The 22,505-nt window shown below is 52.8% G+C and overlaps 11 protein-coding genes across 11 annotated transcripts; 5 read left to right on the top strand and 6 right to left on the bottom strand.

Annotated features, from left to right (window-relative positions):
• Positions 1–359: 359 nt before the first annotated feature.
• A1O3_08774 (uncharacterized protein) lies at positions 360–1,316 on the top strand (the record flags this gene model as incomplete). The annotated part of the gene is made up of 1 exon (XM_007738870.1): positions 360–1,316. One exon carries the CDS (start codon positions 360–362, stop codon positions 1,314–1,316), a length of 957 nt encoding a protein of 318 aa, XP_007737060.1.
• A 1,343-nt stretch (positions 1,317–2,659) lies between these two features.
• Positions 2,660–4,144, top strand: A1O3_08772 (uncharacterized protein; the record flags this gene model as incomplete). Its single annotated transcript, XM_007738869.1, has 1 exon — positions 2,660–4,144. The coding sequence occupies one exon, from the start codon at positions 2,660–2,662 to the stop codon at positions 4,142–4,144; it is 1,485 nt and encodes a 494-aa protein (XP_007737059.1).
• A 499-nt stretch (positions 4,145–4,643) lies between these two features.
• A1O3_08771 (60S ribosomal protein L36) lies at positions 4,644–5,427 on the bottom strand (the record flags this gene model as incomplete). The annotated part of the gene is made up of 3 exons (XM_007738868.1): positions 4,644–4,727; positions 4,982–5,164; positions 5,371–5,427. 3 exons carry the CDS (start codon positions 5,425–5,427, stop codon positions 4,644–4,646), a joined length of 324 nt encoding a protein of 107 aa, XP_007737058.1.
• Positions 5,428–5,848: 421 nt separating this feature from the next.
• A1O3_08770 (uncharacterized protein) lies at positions 5,849–7,204 on the bottom strand (the record flags this gene model as incomplete). The annotated part of the gene is made up of 1 exon (XM_007738867.1): positions 5,849–7,204. The coding sequence occupies one exon, from the start codon at positions 7,202–7,204 to the stop codon at positions 5,849–5,851; it is 1,356 nt and encodes a 451-aa protein (XP_007737057.1).
• A 294-nt stretch (positions 7,205–7,498) lies between these two features.
• A1O3_08769 (ubiquitin thiolesterase) lies at positions 7,499–9,256 on the bottom strand (the record flags this gene model as incomplete). The annotated part of the gene is made up of 1 exon (XM_007738866.1): positions 7,499–9,256. One exon carries the CDS (start codon positions 9,254–9,256, stop codon positions 7,499–7,501), a length of 1,758 nt encoding a protein of 585 aa, XP_007737056.1.
• Positions 9,257–9,549: 293 nt separating this feature from the next.
• Positions 9,550–11,867, bottom strand: A1O3_08768 (uncharacterized protein; the record flags this gene model as incomplete). Its single annotated transcript, XM_007738865.1, has 3 exons — positions 9,550–11,200; positions 11,247–11,473; positions 11,526–11,867. 3 exons carry the CDS (start codon positions 11,865–11,867, stop codon positions 9,550–9,552), a joined length of 2,220 nt encoding a protein of 739 aa, XP_007737055.1.
• An 816-nt stretch (positions 11,868–12,683) lies between these two features.
• A1O3_08767 (uncharacterized protein) lies at positions 12,684–15,509 on the top strand (the record flags this gene model as incomplete). The annotated part of the gene is made up of 1 exon (XM_007738864.1): positions 12,684–15,509. One exon carries the CDS (start codon positions 12,684–12,686, stop codon positions 15,507–15,509), a length of 2,826 nt encoding a protein of 941 aa, XP_007737054.1.
• A 52-nt stretch (positions 15,510–15,561) lies between these two features.
• Positions 15,562–16,926, bottom strand: A1O3_08766 (uncharacterized protein; the record flags this gene model as incomplete). The annotated part of the gene is made up of 1 exon (XM_007738863.1): positions 15,562–16,926. One exon carries the CDS (start codon positions 16,924–16,926, stop codon positions 15,562–15,564), a length of 1,365 nt encoding a protein of 454 aa, XP_007737053.1.
• Positions 16,927–17,353: 427 nt separating this feature from the next.
• A1O3_08765 (uncharacterized protein) lies at positions 17,354–18,838 on the top strand (the record flags this gene model as incomplete). Its single annotated transcript, XM_007738862.1, has 1 exon — positions 17,354–18,838. One exon carries the CDS (start codon positions 17,354–17,356, stop codon positions 18,836–18,838), a length of 1,485 nt encoding a protein of 494 aa, XP_007737052.1.
• A 280-nt stretch (positions 18,839–19,118) lies between these two features.
• Positions 19,119–19,718, bottom strand: A1O3_08764 (proteasome subunit beta type-2; the record flags this gene model as incomplete). The annotated part of the gene is made up of 2 exons (XM_007738861.1): positions 19,119–19,320; positions 19,372–19,718. 2 exons carry the CDS (start codon positions 19,716–19,718, stop codon positions 19,119–19,121), a joined length of 549 nt encoding a protein of 182 aa, XP_007737051.1.
• A 447-nt stretch (positions 19,719–20,165) lies between these two features.
• On the top strand, positions 20,166–21,938 carry A1O3_08763 (uncharacterized protein; the record flags this gene model as incomplete). Its single annotated transcript, XM_007738860.1, has 1 exon — positions 20,166–21,938. One exon carries the CDS (start codon positions 20,166–20,168, stop codon positions 21,936–21,938), a length of 1,773 nt encoding a protein of 590 aa, XP_007737050.1.
• Between the last annotated feature and the right edge of the window lie 567 nt (positions 21,939–22,505).

The raw sequence follows: 22,505 nt of genomic DNA, 5'->3' as shown, positions 1-22,505 counted from the left end.
GTCACCGGCAATGCCTCGCCAACTCGGACTCGGCTTAATAAGATGTCCATCCATCCAAACACAGTAATTGTTATATCCAAGGGCCGGTCAACTTTTGCCGCAACGGTCGTCCAGTCGATACTGGCGCCCAAGCAACCACCGTGGAAATCAATCATACAGAGTAGGTCAGGCGTCTATATAAAGCGAGGGGATGTGCCAGTGCTTGGTGTCTGGCAACCAGATAGCCACTTCCACGAGCAGTGAGCAAGCCTTGTTCTAGACTACATATCCATAGCACCATCAGAACTTCGCTTCCCCCCTCCCCCTCCCCCTCCCCCTCCTTGGTTGTATTGTCAAGACGAGACGTGTGGCCTTGGAGAATGGCAAGAGTCAAATTCGAGCCTGCCAAAGATATCCCAGACCTAAAGGGAAAGGTCGTCCTGGTGACCGGGGGCAACGCTGGGATCGGAAAAGCAACCATTCACGCCATCGCCCTGCACGATCCCGCACGCATCTATCTGTGTGCACGTCGCCGCTCCGCTGCCGAGGCTGCCGCTGCCGAGTTGAAAAGCGCGTGTCGGTACGACAGAATCGACGTGCTGGATTTAGACCTAGCATCTCTAGACAGTGTCAAGAAATGCGCGGCCGACTTCAACCAACGGGAACACCGTCTCGATCTCCTCTTCCTCAACGCCGGCGTGGCTGGCACCGCGCCGGCCCTCAGCCCAGAAGGCTACGAGTTCCAGTTTGCGGTCAACCACATGGGCCACGCTCTTCTCACGCAGTTGCTCCTGCCCAAGATGTTACAAACGCGGCGATCGGACCCGAAAGCCGATGTCCGCATTGTCGCCACGGCGTCCGATGCGGCGTTTTCTGATCCTGTGCTCCCGAAAGGGGGCCTCGCACTGAACGCCATGCGCCAGCCGAACGCGTATGGTCCGCTGAGCCTTTACGCTCACTCAAAACTGGCCAACGTGCTTTTCATCCGCAAACTCTCCCAGCTGTACCCGGAGATTTCGGCAACTGCGGTGCACCCCGGTGTCGTCAAATCTGACATCTGGGGCAAAGGCGCGGGCGGGCTGATGACCATGCTGTTGAAACCAGTGGTGTGGGCCACCGCGGTCAACGTCGATCAGGGCGCAAAATCGCAGCTGTGGTGTGCCACAGCGCCGCTTGGTGGAGCGACAGGAGTGAAATCCGGACAGTACTACCAGCCAGTCGGAAAGATCAGGATGTTCAAGGGTGCCGCAGCCGACCTGAAGCTCGTTGATGAGCTCTGGGAGTGGACTAACAATGAACTTGCCCGTCACGGCGGCATAGGATGGCCTGCTGTGTAAGTATGAGTATTATGATTCCTTTTAACGTCCAGTAACTCACCCTTCGTAGGCCTATGAAAACGGTTCTCTATTCCCTATTCCTCCTTGCTTACACCCGCTCTTCTTCGCTCTCTCCCTCCCTCTCCGTCTCTTCCTCTTCATCCCTCGTTGCCTTCTCTCCTTCGTCGCCCTCCTCCCCCATCTCTCTGTAGTTCCTGTATTGTGCCAGCAGGTCCATGGCCAGAACCTTGTCTTGTGTTGAGCATCGCGGCTAGAGAGTCCCAAGTGTTGTTCCCAATTACGTTTTGAAAGGGACTATTTGGCTGCGGAGTCTTTGGCTGCGGAGTCCTTCCTCTTCTTCCTCCGGCTCCGGCTCGAAGAATCGCCGCGGTCCTTCCTTCGATGCTTTGTCGCGTCTTTGATCTTATCGCCCTAGCCGTCGCTAGGTAGGCGAGTATATCGGTGTACAGGTCTAACTGTTCGACGCCGAGCTCTGCCTCTAGGGCCTCCGTTGCTGTGGCCCTATATGCCCCCGCAACCACTCTGCCCGCTCGCAGGACAATCTGTAGACTATCTCACTCTTGTAGACAATGAGTTCTCGTCGAGGTCGCAAATGCACGGTTCTTGTCACCCCATGACGTATGCAGTTCTCGCCGAATCTCTGACTCAACTCGGGATCTTACCTACCTAAGAGCTGTCGAGGAGCGACGAGCTCCGGCATACCAGTTCCGCTGAAGCCGATGGGTTTGATTCAACTGTTTACAGGAAAGGGGATTAAAAACGAAGACTCAATGTTAACAAAAATAACTGTTGAACTTATAGGTACGTAGTTAAACACTGTATCTGTCTCAATGCGGCACAGAATTGGGCAAAAAAAGTTGAGATTCCCTCGAACCGGCGTTGATCCGGTGACCTTTCGGTAACAATTTCCATTACAGCCGAATGTGATATCCAACTACACCATCGAGGGTTGGAACGAATTGATCTTTGGATCAATTGTTGGGCGAATTTCGGGTACTTTAATTCAAGTAAAAGAATTTTCCTGGTGGAGTGGAGTCGGTGCGCTAACCAGATTAGTATTAGAAAGTTGTCGAGTTTGGGCACGAGGGTTGCTCTCGAAGGCCCCGAACTTATTATACTCAAGGTAGTATGGAGTCATAGAAGCCTTGCACTGATTAATAGGTTAATTTGCACGGAGGAAGGAGTAATACTGCAGTTACAGTACTTTAGGAGATGCCTGGGTAAGGTGCTCCAGTTCTCCAACGCAGTTGCGCGACACGCTCCCCCCTCGTCCCAAATATTCCAAATTCCTCGGGCGCGTGCGCAACCACGAAGACACGGCTATCATTACTCACGCACCAGACATGAATACAGGTGTCAAGCGGTCCCTGTTCACCAAGCCCGCATGGGCCGCCCCAGCGGCGTCCTCGTCCAAGATTGAGGACGACGGCTCTGTTTTCGGACGAAACGTAGCCTACGATGACATTGTACAAGCCGAACAAGCGAAACGGGAGAGAAAGGCGGCCAAAGCCAAGTTGCACGCGGACAAGGGCAAGAGTGTCAGCCCGTCCACAAAGAGGAGAAGAATCTCTGTGGAAAAAGACAACGAGGCAGCGTCGGGCAGTGGGTCGGATACCGGAGTTGCCTCGAGGAGGAGAGCAAGTGATAAAAGCCGTCGAGGGCGAGATAGGCCTGTGACACGCAGCACTCCATGGAAGGATATGACACTCGAAACTGGGTCGTTGAGTCGATCGCCCACGAGGTCTTCTCGTTCGCCGCGGACAGGGCACCACGCAACTTCTGCTGTCGCCAGTATCGCAGTAGACGAGGATGAAGATGACGCGCTGGTGATGCTGACTCCGTCAAAGCCTAAGAAGACTGCTCCTACCAGACCGACAGCGAGCCTTCCAGTGGACGACGACGAATCTGACGAAGAAGATGAATACCTACGGGACTTGAAGCAAAAGGCTCGCGAAAAGATTCGCCTACAGCGATTGGGCCTTGATCTAGACAGAGCGCAAAGCCCACTCACATCGACTTCGTCTGCTCCCACCATCCCAAGAGGTCTGTCGACTGAACAAAGCCAAAGCCGACCGGTTTCAGCCAGTTCGGGTCAAGATTTTGGCCGGGCGACGCCTGCATCTGAGCAGGAGGACGATCCTCAGGTCAAGATACTCATACAATCAGACATCCCAAACACGAATCCGCTGATTGTCAGACGTAAAGCGTCGCAGTCACTCAGACAGGTCAGGGAATACTGGTGCAAGAGGTGGCAGCTCGACGATTCCGTTTCCAGGAAAGTCTTCTTCACGTGGCGAGGGACGAGACTTTTTGACTCTACCACCATGCGAGGCATCATCAAGAAGCTGAAAAAGGACCATCGGCAGCAAAGTACCGGCTTGGATGAGGGTGACGATAGCGAGGATGATGGTGATGAGGAGGAAGAGGATGATCCGAGCAGTGGGAACATCTTGCTTGAAGCTGTGACCCCAGAGATCTACGAAGAAAAGCTGAGGCAGAAAGAGCAGCGGCAGAATCGAGCTTCTGCCGACGAAGATCCAGATAGTAGTGAGGAGGCAGCTGTTTCTTCGCGTGCGCAAACGGATGATCGCGACACAGCAGGCTCCATTGTCATCCGGCTCGTCAGCAAGGCCCATGAGCCCTTGCAGCTACGGGTGCGGCCACATACGACCGTGGGAAAGATTATGCGCGGCTATGCGGCGACCAAGAAGTTGGACGACGGCAAGACTCCATGGCTGGTTTTCGACGGCGACCGGCTAGAGCCTGAGGCCACGGTTCAAGATGTCGGCTTGGAGGACGAAGACGAAGTGGAGGTGAATATCAGGTAGTGAGCCATATTGGCTGGGACCGGAGCGCCGTTGAACGGAGCTGGGAAAGAACACTCACAGCTAACGAATAACAACGGCAACCCCCCAGCTACACCTTGTGTATAAGATCTTTGTTTTGATTCAGTCCATTGATTCATCTTGTCAAGTCCCAGCCATCACGACCAATGCGGTCGATCGGCCAGCCAGCAACTCTATGTTTCCACCATATGACAAGCGTTTTGCTTTTTTTCCCCTTGGTTTGTCTCATGGTTTCCAGAGGCAAGGGAGAATATCCTCTCTACTCGGTTGTCCTCCGCACCCCTAGCGCCGTAGAGCTTTCCTGCGTCTCGATCTGTTTGACAACGCCGGTCATCCTTGAATTGAAAGATGTGAACTGCAACATGTCATGACACATGCCGTTCCCCATCTCCGCCTCCGTATGCCACAGCTTCTCTCATTTTTCCCTCCGCATTTGCAAGCAAGAGACGCCGAACCTGGCGTCGCGGGTTGAACAAGTTGTTTAATGGGCACCGGTTCGTCTGGCCTCGGCGATGACGCGCTGCAGTTCGTCGACCTTTCTCTTCGCACGGCCGAAGGTTCCGAGCTGTACCGAAGCATGTTAGCGCATGTATGCCAGACCAGTGACTAGTTTTTTCCGGTGATGTAGCAAAAAAGGAAGAACGACAAATCCCTCGATTAGAACCCCCGAAACCGGGCGGTCAAAAGTTCCCATTCTCAGCAACAGATGGGGCTATTCATTCCCCCTGGGAAAAAGCAGACAGGACACAAGTGTGTACGATCCTTTCGTGACGATATTGTGATGTGGAGGGGGAAGGACTGGTGGGTTCCAAAACATACCCGCTTCTTCGCCAGCTTCCTGGCCCGCTTGTCCTTGGAGTTTCGCAGCAATTCAATGACACGGCGCTCGTAGGGTGCCAGACCGGCGACTTCCTTGACGATCTCGCGGACGAAGGCGGTGCGCTTGCTCAAGTGGCCCTTTGTGCGGCTGATGCGCGGCTTCGGTGTGATGGGGGTGACTTGCTAAACATTTCATTCTCGGTCAGCATATGCACTTTCTCAATTCTCTGACGGGATCCAGCATAGGACGGAGAGGCGGATCGAGTTGTAGGGAAAGCCACTTCTGCTTTTCGCCTGACATCTCAATCGTCCTCCATCTTCTGCCTGAAGACTCGACTAAAGGGAAATCGATTTGGATAGGTTGGGGTTGGGTGGTTGCGGCAACTCACATGGCCCTTGTTCAAGCCGACGGCGAGGCCGGACTTCTGAGTCGCTTCCTTCGCCATATCGATGGTCAAAGTCGGCGAGCTGGAAAGGATTCGGGAGGGGTTGTGGTCGACGTTGAACGAGTTCTGTCCAAGATTGTTCAGTCAAGTCAACCGGCGGCAGTGCGAATCGTCCGCCAAGCCCTCAAGTTTTCGCCTGCAAAATGTGGGGGAAGGTTTGCCGATTTGTGGGCTCTGGAAGAGGCAAGGCGTCTTGGCAGGCTCCCTCTCTCTGTCTGTGTCTGGCAAGGTTGAACGACCAACAACGACCTATTACTAGTACCTGCACGTACCTTAGATACAGAAGTAAGGGATGGATATGTGTTACATGCCTCCAACAGCTCAGCCATGTGCAATGCCAACCTAGGTATCATTCCGACTTTCTCTCTATGACGATGTTCCCTTGCGGACCTCGGATATAGAAACCGAAGTCGCTCAGCTTTCAGCTTTCCAAAGAATGCTTGACCAGCCTCTTGTATCCCTCCAAAGCGTCTTCTAGTTCTCCCACCGTCAATCCCTCATTCTTCCCGTGCGCCACGAGGATACTTCCAGGCCCATACAAATACTTCTTGACGCCCTCGGCCACTTCAATGTTCGGTACATCTGTGCCATAGTTGACCGTGATGGTGTCGAAGCCCTCGACATCCGCGTCTAAGGGCACCGGGCCGTACCCTTGGCTGAAGTTCAATTCCAGCAGCTCGTCCGGGTCCACTGCTCGGATGGCGTCCGTGACAACCTTTTGCACCTGTTCGGCTGTGCCTCCAGCAAGTCTGAACGTCACGTCGGCTCTGGCGAACTCGGGGACCACGTTCCCGGCCACGCCCCCGTACATCAAGCCAACATTGACTGTACTTTTGCCGTACTTTTCACTGCGTGGCAGCCCGCCCTCCTCCTCCGGCACGTCTCCCAGCTTGTCCAGGACATTCAACGCCGGCAGGATCATGCTGTTGGCGCTGCGCCCGAGCCAGGGGTATCCCGAGTGTGCGGCCTTCCCGTAAGCCTTGATCGAGACCATGAAAATGCCCTTATGGCCCGTGGCGAGTTTCCCTTCCGTAGGTTCTCCGAACAAAATCGCCTTGTAGTTTGCGTTGCTGTTGCTGTACAAGTCCGACGTGGAAAAGGCTCTCATTCCGTCGCCGCGGTTTTCTTCGCCCACCACGAACAGGAGCGCGAGGTCGGACGGGTTGATGACGCTGTCAGTCCCCAGGGCGGCCGGGTCGGCGAGGAAGTCCAGCACCGTCTGGATTTGGACGGCCACGCAGGCTTTGTCGTCGACCGTGCCGCGGCCGGAGATCAAAATGTCTTTGCGACTAGCCGAGCTACTACCGCTGCCTTTCCTCTTGGGCAGAGAGAGCGAGTATGGAATGTGCGGCGGCACCGTGTCGATATGCGAGCTCAAGAGTACTTTGGGTTTCGGTATCGTCTCGGAACTGGTTATTTGCCCGTCACCTCCGTACTTTGACAAGTCTGGATAGGCGTAGATGTCGACCCGCTCTTTGGTCGTGTTCGTCGCGCCCGGCGAAGGCACGCTAAGTGTCTTCACCGTGAAGTTGTGAGCTTCGAGGATGGAGATGACCAGCTTGCCCACGGCCACTTCATCGTCGGAGACCGACTCCACCTCGCAGATTGCCCTGTGTAGCGACAGCAGAGGCGACGCGGCTATCACATCGGACAATCTGTCGTGCTCAGGGTCGGGTGAATCCGACACTGGCAGTGGCTGTTGCTCGCTGCCGGTAACGTCCGCAAAAGACACACATATTGGAAGCAGTGCTGCTGCTGCGCCCCAGAGAAGCTTCATGGTTTGGGAGTACGGAGTACAGGCCTGAGAGTCAGGACGCTCTTCTGTCAAAAAAAAGCGGCGGGAATGCTGCCGCCAATTCGTAGGGATGAATAATATGACCAACAGTAGCTAGCACCAACGATTTGTGAAATGCTCCGTGTTCGCTCATCTCCCAAGTCTGAACTCACACAATTACATCAAGTATAGGGCGAATTAGAGAACCGGCAATACAAGAAGAGTAGACGTCTCAGAGTGTCTCTGTATGCGTGTCGCATCACCCTATCTACCCCCCTACTGTATACTGATCGACTACTACGCCTTGCGTTTGCCTTTGTCCGACCCATTGGCCATTTTCGGCTTCTCCTTTCTGCGCTCCCACACCATGAGGTAACTTTCCCTAGTGAAAAGCGTTTCCGCCTCGGCGCGGTCGACAAATAGATCCTGAATCTCCAACCACTCAGGCAGATCTGGCCGTTGAGCGTGCGCAGCGGCCTTGTCTCGTAGCTGGACTTTCCAAGCCACCTTTTGACCCTCCGCCCCAGCAGCCTTGTTTGCTGCATCGGCTGCATTTGAATCCTCCCCACCGCCGGTGGAGACCGACGTTGTATCAAGGATGATGTTCGCCACCATTTCATAGTATATGGGTTCTCCAGGTGGATGGATCGCCGGGTTCGGTTCAACATAAGGTGACATGTCTAGTCCTCGGGGAGAAGGAAATGTCACAATGGTGGGATTCCTCTCAGAAACAAACTTGTTAACGCTGAATCGTTTAATGTGGAAGACTAGATATGGAGGAAGAGGGTGTAACAGCCGATGACGAACTCGATGCGACTGTCTCTCCAAGGCGTTCAAGCCATTGTATTTCTGCAACAAAGAAGTGAGAGGCACCTGCGGAATGATGTTCTTGGACTCGATTGCGTCGCGGAAGAGGGGTACTGGTGGTAGATCGAGAGTGAGGATAAGGTAGGGAGTGATGTTCGTGTTGATGGTGGATGATTCTTCAAATCTCAAACGATCTCCAGTCTCGTCGGATTTGGCTGTGATAGCCTGTGATTCGACTCGCAGCTTTCCTTGGAAAGTCTTCTGGATGATGGACGAGAATGGCTTCGTCTTGGACCCTCCTAGAGTTAGGTGTAGGTTGTTGAGGAACCAAGACAAGAAGTCGACGGGGTCGGATTGATGAGTCAGGGTGAACCTTTTCGATGACCGTAATGCAATCTCTTGGAGCAACTCATGTGGCGATACGTGAGACTTGAATGCCTTGGGGTTCCAAAGTTTTCGCACAAGCGTGCTGAGTCGGACAGGTAGCTGCGGCGCCGTATGAGGAAACGAGTGTAGCAGGAAGAAGCTCCTCAGCGGAGCGACATGCGCCAAAGTCTGCACTACCACATTCAGGTAATCGTTGGCCTTGATGTTGTTCATTCCAATGAATCCTGGTCTGTACCTCCTCTTCGCCAAATCCAACGACTCCTTGGGCTCCTTGTCCAGCTTTTTGACCTCCTCCTCGGAGAATTTGGGATCGACCACATATTTGATATCGTCCAAGCTTTTGTTGTGCACTTCATAACCTTCCGGCAGCACATACACCTTCTTTGTCTCCATATTGATATACACATGATGATCAACTTCGAGGGCGTGAAAGTAGGCATGTGATTTCGGGCCCCGCCCTTGGAAGTATTTTCCACAGACTAGGCATGCGTAAACGTTGATGTTCGAGAGGGTGACGGAGCACAGCTTTTCGAAATCGAAATCGAGCAAAGATCGGTTTATCGTGTCTAGGTAGAGATCGCTGTAACCTTCGGTTGGAGCATTCTGTCGCAGTGGCGCGACGGGCGCTGTGTCATCTTCGGCCTCCGATTCAACATCATCATCAGTCTGTTCAGGCTGCGCGGTTTTAAGTGCAGTTGTGTCATATGAGGCCTTGATGTCGCCGTTCAATCCTTGCGTTGTTTTACCATTTGCGACAGGTAGTTCTTCGTCAGGCACGTCATCAATGCGCACCCTCTTAGTCGGCGGAGATGTCTCGATCAGAGCATTCTCTAGAGGTTGTTCGGACTTTCGCTTTGGCATGGTGCAACGAATCTGACGGTCCTCGATGGGTTTTGTCACAGTGAAGAGTTGGATGCCAAAAACAATCCAGGCAAATAATTTCCTCCGCAGGGACAGCCTTGTCACCGCTGATTGGGTGGTAGACGCCAGCCTTACAACGACAACTGCACGTTACGTATGTCTACACATCTATGCGCTTCTGGAAGAGCCACAAATTGAGTTTGAGTCGTCAATGTGGTTGAGTTACCGAATGTCAGCGCACTCTCCTCGGACGTTTGGCCAACTTTACTAGCATCAGGATGGTGGCTCACCAGTCAAATCTTGCCCCAGCCAAAACGGCTGCCTAACCCCAAGGTAATGCGCGTACTTGCGTTCCATATCACAAAGTTGACCAAGGCTTGTATGCCGAGAGTCATAGACCAAGCCCCGAAGAAACGGAAGCATCTGGAGGCATCGAGGCTGCGAACTCCGAACCACGAACCAAGAGGCCACTCGTCCGCAAGCGGACGAGCTGCACTTGAGGCTTGCATGTCCCCCCAGCCATTCGCAAGAAAGCTGCGAGCAAGTGATCTGAGAAACAACATGTCAAAGGGAAGTAGCATGGCAGACTCCACAATGGAGGCGCCAATGAGAGCGAGGGTTTCGGCAGGGTGGTTTGACAAAAGGGTGACCCGATAAAGTGGTCCGCTATCGTAGCGCGACTTTCTTGACGGGTGCTGTTGGTAAAACAGGTCTTCTCTAGTAGGTCGAAGTTCTTCGCTAAGATCTGTAGGCCGGCGGACAGGTCTCCGACCAGTATTGGGCAGGGTGGCCGCGCGAGCAATTCCCGGAACGGGAGAAAAAGGCCTAGGAGAATTCGGGACTTGGGATCCCTGAATCGAGAGCTCTGGACCTGCATTAGATCCACCGTGTGACTGGTTCATCTCTGCATCTGGCGGTACAGTCGGAAGCAGTGTCTCGAGAGGGACGGCAGGCCGAGACGAAGGTTCACCCCGGGCGTGACTGTCTGTGCCACTGTCAAGAGCACCATTCTCAGCGCCTTCGTGATCTCTCACAGAGGAATTGGATGACTGAGACCTCTCTATGCCTGGGGGCTGATCCGAGGTAGCTTCAACCAGGCCGGACGGTGTTCCAATCTCTCCACCGTTTACCGCAATATTTTCACTTTGTGCTCGTGCATTGCCATCGATGATTGGCGGAGGTTCCAACGGCTCTGGTGTTGCGGTAGACACATCGCTAAGCGCAAGAAAATTCATTCCTTCGGCCAATTCAAAAATATCCATCATTGCGTGATCCGGATCCAAGTTGTAATCGTTGAAAGCAGCTCGAATGGCCATTATGCGAAGCGTCCTAGGAGCGCGTCTGAGCTCAACATCAACTTCGCGATCCTGGCGTAGTAGATCCCGATAATGCATGATGCTTTGGTTTAGCAACTCCGTCTCAATGGATGGACTCAACTCAACTGTGAGAGGAGTTCGCTGGGTCTGCAAGACCTTCTCCCACAGCCAAAATACTGCTGGGAACAGCGTTCTGGCGATATCAATTACAGTTTCGAGCCCGGAGGAGTGCCGATCATCTCTGCGGTCCACAGCCATGCCAGGAATCGCGCCGTCGGGAATAATGTTCATATTATCTTTGGCGCTCTGAAGTGATAGTCGATCTGGTCTGTCAGGCTTCACCAGAAAGTAGCGCACTATTAAATAGACTTTGGAGAAGATGTATTTCCCGATTTGATCTTTGATGTAGCCAAGGACGAAGGGACTAGAGACGACGTTCAATGCGTGTGAGGTCAATGACAGCCACGAGAGGTTTAAGTCTGTCTCGGGAAACTGAATAGGCGACGAGGAGGTGAAGGGCACCAAGGCCAGTAGAGGCGGGTTCGCATCAACAGGAATAAGGTAGAGGGATTGTAGTACGGAAAAGGTGTAGAAGGGGTATTCAGCCGCGAACCAAAGAATTCGTAAGCTCCTTTCAGTCAGCTTTTATGCAAGAAGTACCAGGAATCTCTCACCTGTGAGCACCAATCACTCGGACAAGGCTTGACGAATGAAGCTTACTTGATGCGTGCGACAAAGCGGGGACTCGGTCATCGTCTAGTATACTGTCTCGTAAGGATTGACTAACACTGGTAACGGCGGCGAATGGGAGACCAGGTAAGAAGAATGCCCGAAATCCCAAGGAGCCCCATTCGGACAGGATCGTTTCAGGCAGCGACATGCCCAAGTATGATTTGTAAGTCTGGAACAGTTAGAGCCTTGACGTATAACTTACTTGGCTACTTGGTACTTACGAGCAAACGGCGGCGAAGACACGTAATCCACCTTGTAGACAGCTTCTGTATGATGTTCTCAGCAATGCCGCAGTTGGCTCCCGCAATGTTTTCGTCTAGAAGGAGCAAATGTTTCTGCTCATCGCTCATGGTTTGCCAAGGTGAACGATTCATTTCAGCTTTGCGAACAACAACGCCGACAGTCGAAAGTGCGTCATTTTGGGCCCTGATAAGCCTTCTCTGTGACGCCTCAGAAGCCAGATTCTTCGGATGCCCTTGGGTGTCGAAGTGTTGGATGTAGTTGCGAGCCGTATCATGTTGGACATTGGGGCCCAAGACGAAGTTCCCGTCATCATCCCGCATGGGTGCGTCGAAGGGTGACCTTCCCTACAAACACATGTTAGAGCGTACACACCCCGACATTTCCAGTGACTGGTTGGTAGATACTATAGTAGACCTTGTACACTGAATATGTACTAACACAGCTGTGCTCCTTTGCAGAGCAGGATTGTGATGGACGTGTGTTTGCAAAGCAGTCTAGAACATGGAGAACATACCAGAGCCAGTCGGGCAATATGAGCTTGGCGACCCATCTTGTTTCACGACGGCTATGCAACAAGAACCACCAAGAGGGCGCTGTTAATCAATACTGCTCATGAACTGGACGGTCGGGAGACACATTGCGAACGCCCGCGGGCACCTGAGGAGCCAGGCGGCGAAGAGCTAGAGCTAGTGTTAACCAGTCTCGGCGAACAGAACAAGTTCACTGCGTCAATCGTTGAAGGAGAGTGTGTCAAATCCAGCACTCGTCTGCCCGGTAGTTGGTGTCTTGCATTCTCGTTTGGCAGCGCACTGTTTGATGGAATGGAATGCGAGCTGCACCAGGAAAGAGGACGTCCAAACTATTGAGATGTTAACAAATCTAGCGTGCCAAGAAATGGCCATTTAGTGGGAACTAGTGCGGGCTTGAGAACTTCCGCCAATCAGCAATTGTCATGTCTATCACCTTTTCACCAAAGAAATTTTTACAAAGGCAACGAGGACGACATCTCCAAAAGGTGCCTTCTCCTTTACTCAGTGACCCATCTCCAGGCTCCAGGCTCCAGGCACAGGCAGGATTACGTGTGAAAATACCGACACATCAATGGCATCCAGCTAGATAGTGTCTAGGCTTATCCCATGGCTACCAAAGTCAACTTCAAAACCACGTTCGAGGCGGCCAAGACTATCGAGCCCATCTACACGGGTGGTGATGTTTCTCACACCTCGAACGGCGCACTCCTGGCGACATGTGTCGATGACGGCGTCCTGGTCGTTGAGGTGAAGACAAGTAGGGTGCTATGCCGTATAGAAGGAGATGGTGAAGCCGTGACCAGTGTGTGTCTGGCTCCTAATGCCTCACATCTGGTTGTTTGTTCCCGATCGCTTTCACTTCGGATCTACGCCCTCAATCCTTTCGAAGAATCTAATACTCTATCCTCCAGCCTCTCACGGACGCTCAAGCCCCATGACACTCCGGTTGTCTGCTCCGCAGTCGACGACACTGGGTCGTTGCTCGGAACGGGAGGGGCGGATGGGACTGTCAAAGTATGGGATATCAGGGGTGGTTACGCAACGCACACATTCCATGGCCATGGAGGTGTGGTCTCGGCGCTGAGATTCTTCCTATCAAATTCTGCCGAGCACTCCAGCCTGGAGACTTCGAAATCGAATAAGAAACGAAAGAGTCACGACATGACTCAAACGGATGTCAATCACGGCTCTTCAACACAATCCCATTACCTTGCATCGGGCGGCGAAGATGGCACGATTCGCATATGGAACTTGGCAACGCGGAAATCAGTTGCCACGCTCGACTCGCATGTCAGCGTGGTTCGAAGTCTGGATTACGCCGAAGATCGACATCTTTTGCTGTCAGCCAGCCGTGATCGGACGATAATACTTTGGCACACGAAGACGTGGAAGCAGCAAAGAGTCATCCCAGTACTTGAAGTCGTGGAAGCTGCGGGGTTCCTCTCTGCTGGTAGATTTTGCTTTGCGGGAGGCGAGAATGGTGCTGTGAGATTATGGGACACGGCGACGGGTCGCGAGATTACCACAAAACAGACTCCAGGTTTGGAGAATGATGCCATCACTGCAATTGTCCAGGTCATCGAAGACGATGCTCTTCTATCCATACATCAAGATCAGACGATGCGATTACGGAGCCTATCTAGTCTCCGCACTATCCAGGCGACGGACACAGTGGAGGTACTGCCACTGATCCGAACGATCTCGGGAAATCTGGATGAGATCATTGATATGACATGCGTCGGGCCTGACCGGACGCTGCTAGCCCTCGCGACCAATACGGAGAGCGTTAAGTTGATATCCATTGCAGACAAGGGCGACGAATCCTTTGGGAGTGACATTGCTCTGCTCGAAGGCCACCAAGACATTATAATCTGCTTGGACGTCGATTGGTCGGGATACTGGTTGGCCACGGGTGCGAAGGATAACACTGCGAGACTGTGGAGGTTGGATCCGTCTTCATCATCATACACATGCTTTGCTACCTTTGCAGGACACGCTGAATCTCTTGGAGCCATTGCTTTACCAAGAAGTCCACCGGTCGACGGAGTCGCTGCGAAGGATCCGGCCAGCCATCCACCGGCCTTCCTGCTCACAGGCTCGCAGGACAAAACCATCAAGCGCTGGGCCACCGCGAGACTGACGTATCCTCCACCGTCACCAGAGCCACAATCTGTCGCCAAAGCGTTGTTCACGAGGGTTGCACACGAGAAGGACATCAACGCGATCGACGTTTCTCCCATTGATCCGCTATTTGCTTCTGCTTCCCAGGATCGCACGATCAAGATCTGGTCTTTGGAAGACGGTTCCGTGACTGGCATTCTCCGTGGCCATAAACGAGGCGTGTGGTCCTTGCGATTCTCTCCTGCAGGTACTCCTCCTCTGGCTTTGCCGGGCGGAGGATCGAGCGGCTCACGTGGACTGCTCGTCAGTGGCTCGAGCGATCGAACAGTCAAAGTCTGGTCGCTCTCGACCTATACCTGTCTTCAAACTTTCGAGGGCCACAGCAATTCGGTGCTGAAAGTGATCTGGATTCCGCCGGCGACGCCAACCCACGATTCCGAGTCGTTCTCAGACTCTCGCCATCCTCAATCGAGTCAACCCGTCATTGCGTCCGCATCCTCGGATACCCTCGTCAAGCTCTGGTCTCCTTATTCAGCTGCCGATTCAGACCATCTCCTGACCACCCTCGACAATCATATCGACCGAGTTTGGGCTTTGACCACGCCAAACTCTTGCTACGCCGGGTCTAAGGATCGCCCACCAACATATCCATACCCCCTGATATCCGGCGCCGCAGACGCGACACTGACATTCTGGCGCGACACGACCGTCCAGACGGCCACCTTGGCCTCGAAGCGTGCGACCGAACGCATCGAGCAGGACCAACAACTCCAGAACCACATTTTCTCCAAGAACTACCGCGAGGCCATCACGTTGTCGTTGGCGCTGAATCATCCAGGCCGTCTGCTCCGTGTGTTTCAGGATGTGGTCAACCTTCCCGAGGCCGAGAAAGAAAGCTCCAGCATCATGGGCCTGAAGGCCGTCGACGACGTTCTCGCGGCGCTCGATCGCCAGCAAATATTTACCTTGCTCGAACGTGTGCGTGACTGGAACACGAATGCACGGACTGCGACAGTTGCTCAGAGGGTACTGAACTGCCTGTTGAAGGTCTATTCGGCGGGCACGTTCGTGGAGATGGCCAAAGACCGAAAACTCAGCTCGAATGGAAAAGGAATGAAGGAATTGCTCCGCGCGTTGGAGGTATATACAGACCGTCATTACAAACGGATGGAGGAACTTGTCGATGAGAGCTACTTGGTCGACTACACGTTGAGAGAAATGGACGAGGTTGCGGGCGTTGCCGCAGGGATTGATCGGTTGTTGGCTATTGAAAATGGGAAAGCCAGCAGCGAGGATATCATAATGGTGTAGCATCAGTACACACGGGGAAAAACTCTGAAACCTCCCGATCTCCATCATCAGGTCATCTTTTATCTCGCTGGCGCTGGTCGCCGTCACGGTCCCTCTCTCTGTCCCGCTCTCTGTTACGGCGATGGGATGAGCCTGAATCGTAACTGTCCCCGTTTCGGTATCGATCTCGATGCTTATCTTGGTGGCGGCCGTCATAATCGTCCCTTTTTCTATCTTTTGACCTCTCATCCTCCCTTCTTGACCTCGAGCTCTCATAGTCATAGTCGTCTTTGTCTCTCTTCGAGCGAGAGGATTCTCGATCATCTCGCTCTCGTTTTGATGAGCTAGACCGAGAAAAGGAGTTCATTTGATCACGGTAGTCGTCGCCAGCACTCCTCGGAGAGTCTCGATCTCTTTCTAGATCTCGACCACTGTTCTCTAGGTTGCGGTCCCTTCGCTTTCTCCAATCTTCTTTTTCCTTCGCTCCTTTGGACTCAACAATCCTTTTTTGAAATTCTTCTTCTGAGATTCGCTCTCCTGTGGTTTTGTTTTCGCGCATCAGCGGCGTGAAGAATCCCTGGCCCTTTGCGTTCTTGCGCATATCTGCCCTTCCCCACGCGCCTAACTCGATGTCGGTACCGGGAGCGGGTTTCGCCCCAATCCCTAGGAATCCTTCCTGCTTCCGGAGCTTTCGAGAATTGTCCTCGGGTTTGGCACTCAAGTTGATAACTTCGCCGTTGGCACGTCGCTTCTGACCCATCCCTCTCAGCATGGCTAGACCAAATTCTTCCACTGGCATCGCAGCGTACTCTTCGAGGGTGCTCGGGTCCGGCCTTGCAGCCACATCATCTTTGAAATCTTCAACTTCATCTCGTGATGAAAGTTGTATGTTGCCCCTCTGAGAAATGATAGCGTTTGACTTCGGTTTACCAGAGCCGTCATCCAACAGGGCGTGTAACGCCTCTTCATCCGCTGTCAACTCTTTCGGAGGGGGTTCTATTCTGTGCGGTTGAGGCGTGCCCTGCCGCCCAGCATTCACATATCTTTCAGGATCCATCTTGTCCGCAAGCTGCAGACCGCTGGTGTTGCTGACCTCGTCTCTTTCCACGATGACAACATCGCCCCCATTTTGTTGGGCTTGGACTTCGGTCGGGAGTAGGTTCTTGCGACCGCGTCGTCGCCAGTCGCTGTTCCCAGCGTTCTTTATGACTAATTCAAACGGTTCCTGCGCAGGTTGACTTAGAATAGCACCACTTGCCGAGAAGCCAGTGACTGACTCGTGCCTAGGCTCTTCCTCATCTTCATTGTCTGATTCATGATGAAGCGCTGTTCGGGAAGGTCCTTTGGAGGCTGCCGGCTTGCGCGAGGGTGTAGATGAAGCCTGAGCGGATGAAGATGACTTAGGCTTGCCGAAGCCAAACGAAATTGGTTTCGACATGCTTGCGAGAAGCACCCCGGCGAAGTGTCTCTGTAAGATCTTGTCAAAGGCTGCGACTTCAAACTCGGAAAATTGATTCGGCCGACTTTCCCGTTCATGCAGCTTTGTGCTCTGCCGTATCAAGCCTCGATCATCAGGCGCCAGCCGTACAGTACTTGTACGGTGAAGTACGGCCAAGAAATTCGTCCAAGTGCTGGTGGGCAGGCCTACCTATGTAACCTAATCACGGCTGTCAAACGCGCTGGCACACCTGCAACACCTTCCTCTCAGGTCCTTACAGAGCCTTCCCTGCGTTCATGAGGTATCAGCGTGCAGTATCGTGTGATAACCGCTGCTCATGTGTTGGATTCTCACCTTAACATCGTGAGTGCGGCCTAATCAATTCTGCCCGATTAATCCACGGCTGTTGAGCCCATCCTCGCCCACCATGGCGACCGCCGATATATCGCTCCTTTCGACGTTTCAGAAACACATCGAGGACATGCGCAGCCTATCGCTCTGCAAAATCTGCATAAAACCTTTCTACGAGCCGTTTATCCTCCCATGTGGCCACACCTACTGCTACTCATGTCTCGCCAGCTGGTTTGGTGGGTCGCAAAGCAGGAAGAGGAAGAAAAACTGTCCGGACTGCAGAGCCGAAGTCAAGGTGCAGCCCTCTCCCAATTACCTTCTGCGAGATCTCGTCCATATGTTCATCAGCCGAGCGGAATTGCTCCCAGAAGATGAAACCGTTCAAGAACATCAGCAGGCAAAAGAAGACGAGGCCGTCATGCTTGCGGCAGACCGCACTGGAGGCGGTCTGTTCAAGGGAGCATTTGTGCAGCCGCGCCATCATCATCATATCGTTTCATGGGGTCAGGGTATCATGGATCACGAGGACGGTGTCATTCGATGTCCGGAATGCCACTGGGAGCTAGAGGATGGGCAGTGCCTCCAGTGTGGGTTCCTCCAGTACGAACCTGGAGACTCTGACAGCGACTTCGATGAGGATTCCCTGGGACCGCAAAGCCTGGATACCATCGACACGGACTTTGATGCCGACGGGGATGAAATCGACCATGAGTTTGGCAGCAGTATGGATCTACGTCACTTTCCATATGATGATTATGAGACTCCTTCAGAAGGGACTGCTCCTTCAGAAATGTCTCCTTCAGATAGAACCGGCAATCTCCCTTATAGTAACGAGTTTCGTTACTTGTACGACGTCACCGATTCCGATGATGATACCAATAGCGAGTCAACGATGACCGTCTATAGCCGACAGCGGCGCTCCGGCGCTCCAACCGGGACAGTTGGACCTCTGCACCGATCTAACTCGGAGAGGTCTGTACCAAATGATGACAGCGATTCTCATGTTACAACTCGCGGGGACACATCCGATGCGCTTACAAACTACGACGAGCCAACGGAAGCATCTGAAGATGATAACAGTGACTTCAGTGCTAGGCCGAGATCTCGGCGGTTCATCGTGAGTGATGACTCGGAGGAGGACTCGGCGGAAAGCAGTGGTAATGAAGGGGCAAGCGAGGAACTGTCCGGGGCCGTAGATCGTCCGGAAAATGAGAGAAATGAGGAAGATGCAGAGTCATCGGGTATCCCCCCCGACGGAGTCGTGGATGGAGTGTCAGAGTCTGAAGAATCAGACATTCGACCACCTCAGCCATCGGCATTACGAAGACAGCATTTACAAGGCCACCGGGCTAGACGAAGCACCCACAACTATCAGACTATTCAAACTCACGGAGCCCGGGGCAATAATACCCAGGAAATGCAGGGGAGGCAGCGGAGCAATGGCCGTTCGCGAAGTAACATGCAGCATCATGGCAATCCCAATCGTCGGGATAGCCAGTATCTGCACCCCCAAAGCCGATCTGGCTATGGACGTCTGCTACGTGGAGTGGTGATTCCCTGATTTTCAGCATAAAATGATCTGAAAACGAAACCTTCATTGGCAAATAAGCAGGGCGTTTCTGGGAATTGACTGAAAGTCGGAAGACACGTTTTGGGACGACACCATGACAGCCACGAGAAGCGGCCATAAGTTTGCACAGAGACGGAACGGAGAACTCGGGGTGGTGCAAAAAACAGATGAGACAACATCGAATTGATACCCATTGATCAGAATTTGCCAGTTGCGCCGCGCTATGCATGTGTACCACTGTGACGTTTCCTGTTTTCATCCCCTGACATATCTAGGCTGCAAGAACTTGTTTGCTGGTATCGTACTCCATATCCACGATTCCGTCCTTTTTAATGACCTTGACCGTCATTCCTTTGAAATCAATTGGTAGTCTCCGTTGGAGTTCATCAGTACACATGCGCAGGATCTTCATGCCTTGCTCAAATGAGATATCAGGGTGGTGATGTTTGTCCAAAATTGAAAGGCAGTAGTATCTAGGAAATAAATTAGTGGGCAATCAAGAATGGTATGGCCATGTCGCCTACTGAGCATAGCCGTGAGCGGCATATGGAAGCTTTGCGCTGCTGGCGAGATAATCCAACCAGTACAAACTTGGCTGCTTTGTGATGGGATCCATGCCGCCTAGCAGCAGGTTCACATTGTACGGCTTCCTGCTTCGTAGACTCCTGGCAAGCTCGCCGCGGATGAAGCTTGCGACAGCGCTCGGCCCCAGGTCTGTCTCATTCCTCATGGTGTACAGTGCAATGTTGGCTTGGATGAACTCAGCGAACTGGATTGTGTCACCTGCTTCACCAGAAAATGCGAGAAGGGTGTGCTTGTTGAGTTGTCTCGTTTTGTCATCTGAGGTCTTCAATATCGTCGCACCACGCATAGCTGCTTTGGAGGCTGCGATGATGGTAAAGTCACGGCCCGTGATGCCGAGGAGTACTTCCCTAGAGTTATTTGTTAGAAGCCTGGTCTAGGTAGGTTTGGATCGATCGGTGCGGACTTACATCTCGACGGCAAGAATATGTCGGTGGCTTATAGAACAGTAGACACGCACTGCTCAGATAGAAGAAGGATGTGAAGCTGGCAGAGCACTCTCGCTGATAGATTGTTGTCTGATACTAGTAATGGAGCCAGACACGCACGCGAAGCTCTGCCTTGCCTTTCACTTGGGACTGTCCTTATTGGGAAGGTGCGGCGAACCGGGCGAGGCTGCATGCCCAGTAGTACGGCTCCCAAAAAAATTTGGAGAAAACCCAAGTGACTTGAGAAATGTCCTTGCACCATTAGGAAACTTTCAGCTTAGGGACCTAGGAGGTGCCGCAGATGCAGTATGTCTTCATTCTTCACTGCTCCAGCCTCACAACGGAAGCGTAAGAGAGCGAACGAAAGCGCGGGCAAAGCCAGGAAACGACGTGAGGTGGACAAGCACGAGGCGCGGGACGAACAAGACGAAGTCTCGCTCCGAAAGCAGACTAAACCTCGAGATACAGATCGGGATGAGTCTATATCTGGAAGCGAATCAGATGATGAAGTTGAACCTGACACTGATGACGACTCTGAGGCTACTTCTGAAGAAGGCGAAACGGCCGCGGAACGGCGTGTGAGACTCGCTCAAAGATACCTTGACAATATCAGGCAGGAAGTGGATGATGTCGGATTCGACGCCGAGGACCTTGACCGAGATCTGATTGCGCAAAGACTGAAAGAGGACGTTGACGAAGCAAAGGGCAGGCAATACAGACTGATCGCTTCGAGTCTGGACTTTGCCAGTGCAACCCACACGCTTTTCCGGGCGAACACAGAGAGCACCACCGGGGTGGCAGTGTGCCGACCATATGTCTATACTGTGAGCAAGGACAAGACTTTGATCAAATGGCAGCTCCAGCCTGCATCTTTCCCCTCCGGTGATAAGGGTTCCACAGCACCACCACGACGACAACCGAAACAGCTTGCATACGTTCGAGGCATCAAGATCAAAGCTTCGGCCCCTCAACAACATGGTCACACAGGTGCGATCCTGGCAGTTGCGGCTTCACCGGATGGGAAATACGTTGCTACAGGAGGCGCGGACAAGAAGCTCATCATCTGGTCTGCTGAAGATCTGCGCCCACTCAAGACATTCACCACCCATAGGGATGGAGTTACTGCACTCGCTTTTGCTCCAAATTCTACACAGTCTGGATTTGGAGCACAACTTTTCAGTGCCAGCATGGATCGATCATTGAAGACCTACAGTCTAGCGGGAGAGGAAAGCCTGGCCTACGTCGAAACACTATTTGGTCATCAAGACCACATTGTGGGTGTTTCTGCTGTTACGGTGGACCAATGTGTCACGGTTGGGGCTCGAGATCGAAAGGCTTTGTGGTGGAAGGTTGTGGATGAATCGCTCACCAAATTCCTGGGCGATAGTTCGAAACATGACGCGTACCAGACCGGTAGCCTTGACTGCGTGGCAGCACTGCCTCCTCAAAATTTTGTGACAGGCTCTGATTCTGGTGCCATCAGTTTGTGGAATGTCCATAAAAAGAAGCCACTTTTCACCATCCAGACGGCCCACGGTGTGGACGAGCCGCCTTCTCTTGAAGAAGTGACTTCAGAAATCGATCCCAAGGTGATCGAAAGGCTCAAAAAAGCTGATAAGCGGAGGCCGATTCCGCGAGCGATTACTGCTTTGGCAGCTCTGCCTGGGACAGACGTTGTCCTGAGTGGAAGTTGGGATGGATGCATACGGGTATGGAAACTCAGTGACGACAAACGAACCCTCCTATCTCTTGGATCGGTGGGTAGCACTACCCACAGCAGCGATATCCTGAACGGCCAAGCCAGTGGTGACTTGAATCTGATTAATGCTTCGCCCAATGCTTCTTCTACCGCTGAGAAGAACACGCACACAGTTCATGGCGTTGTGAATTCAATAGCTGTCTTTGAACGCAGGAAAGAGATTGCGAACGAGTTTGGAGGGAAGAAAGAGGGTGAGTGTCAGGGACTTTGTATTGTTGCAGGAACTGGCAAGGAGATGAGGCTCGGGAGATGGATGAAGCTCCCTCACGGCAAGAATGGTGCAGTAGTGTTTGAGGTACCACTGCGGAAGGATGTCGAGTAAATCATGCCACGATAGATGTGACAGGCAAGCTAGATCAATCTATCTCGCCAATTCAACTTTCATTAAATTTCCTATCTCGTTCTACCGAGTGAATTACAAAGTCGAGCTTTCGTCCATTCAGGGGGCCGGATCCTATGGTCCCACGTGACCGCTTGACCGTGGGCTTGGCACTCTGTCCAGGTGCAAAACTTCGTCTCTCAACCTTCCAGTTTTTTTCTCCTCTTCTCTTCAGATCAAAAAAAGCAACAGAGCCAGCCACGACCGTCGTTTCGTCTTCATCTACAGCGACGTGTTGCCATGAGTTCCACCGAACTCGATGGCTCTGGAGAGGAAAAGTTTTCCTTGTAGGAAGTTTCTTTCCCGTTGGGTCCTCTTGAGTGAGGGCGATGGGCTTGAAATGTCGATTAATAGGATACAATATGTCTTTTTAAAGCTGACCCTATAGACTAAACGTCTTTGCTGCAATCAGTTGCATCGAGACCCGAACGACTAAAGAGAACCTAGACTTCAGAAATGTCATGCAGCCTCCACGCGCCCTACCCAGCCGATCCTTTCACAGACCTTACG

This window comes from Capronia epimyces (assembly GCF_000585565.1).
Source record: "Capronia epimyces CBS 606.96 chromosome Unknown aczIQ-supercont1.8, whole genome shotgun sequence".
Lineage (NCBI taxonomy): Eukaryota > Fungi > Ascomycota > Eurotiomycetes > Chaetothyriales > Herpotrichiellaceae > Capronia > Capronia epimyces.
Note: the sequence above shows the minus strand (reverse complement) of the source record. Positions and strands in the feature narration are given on the sequence as shown.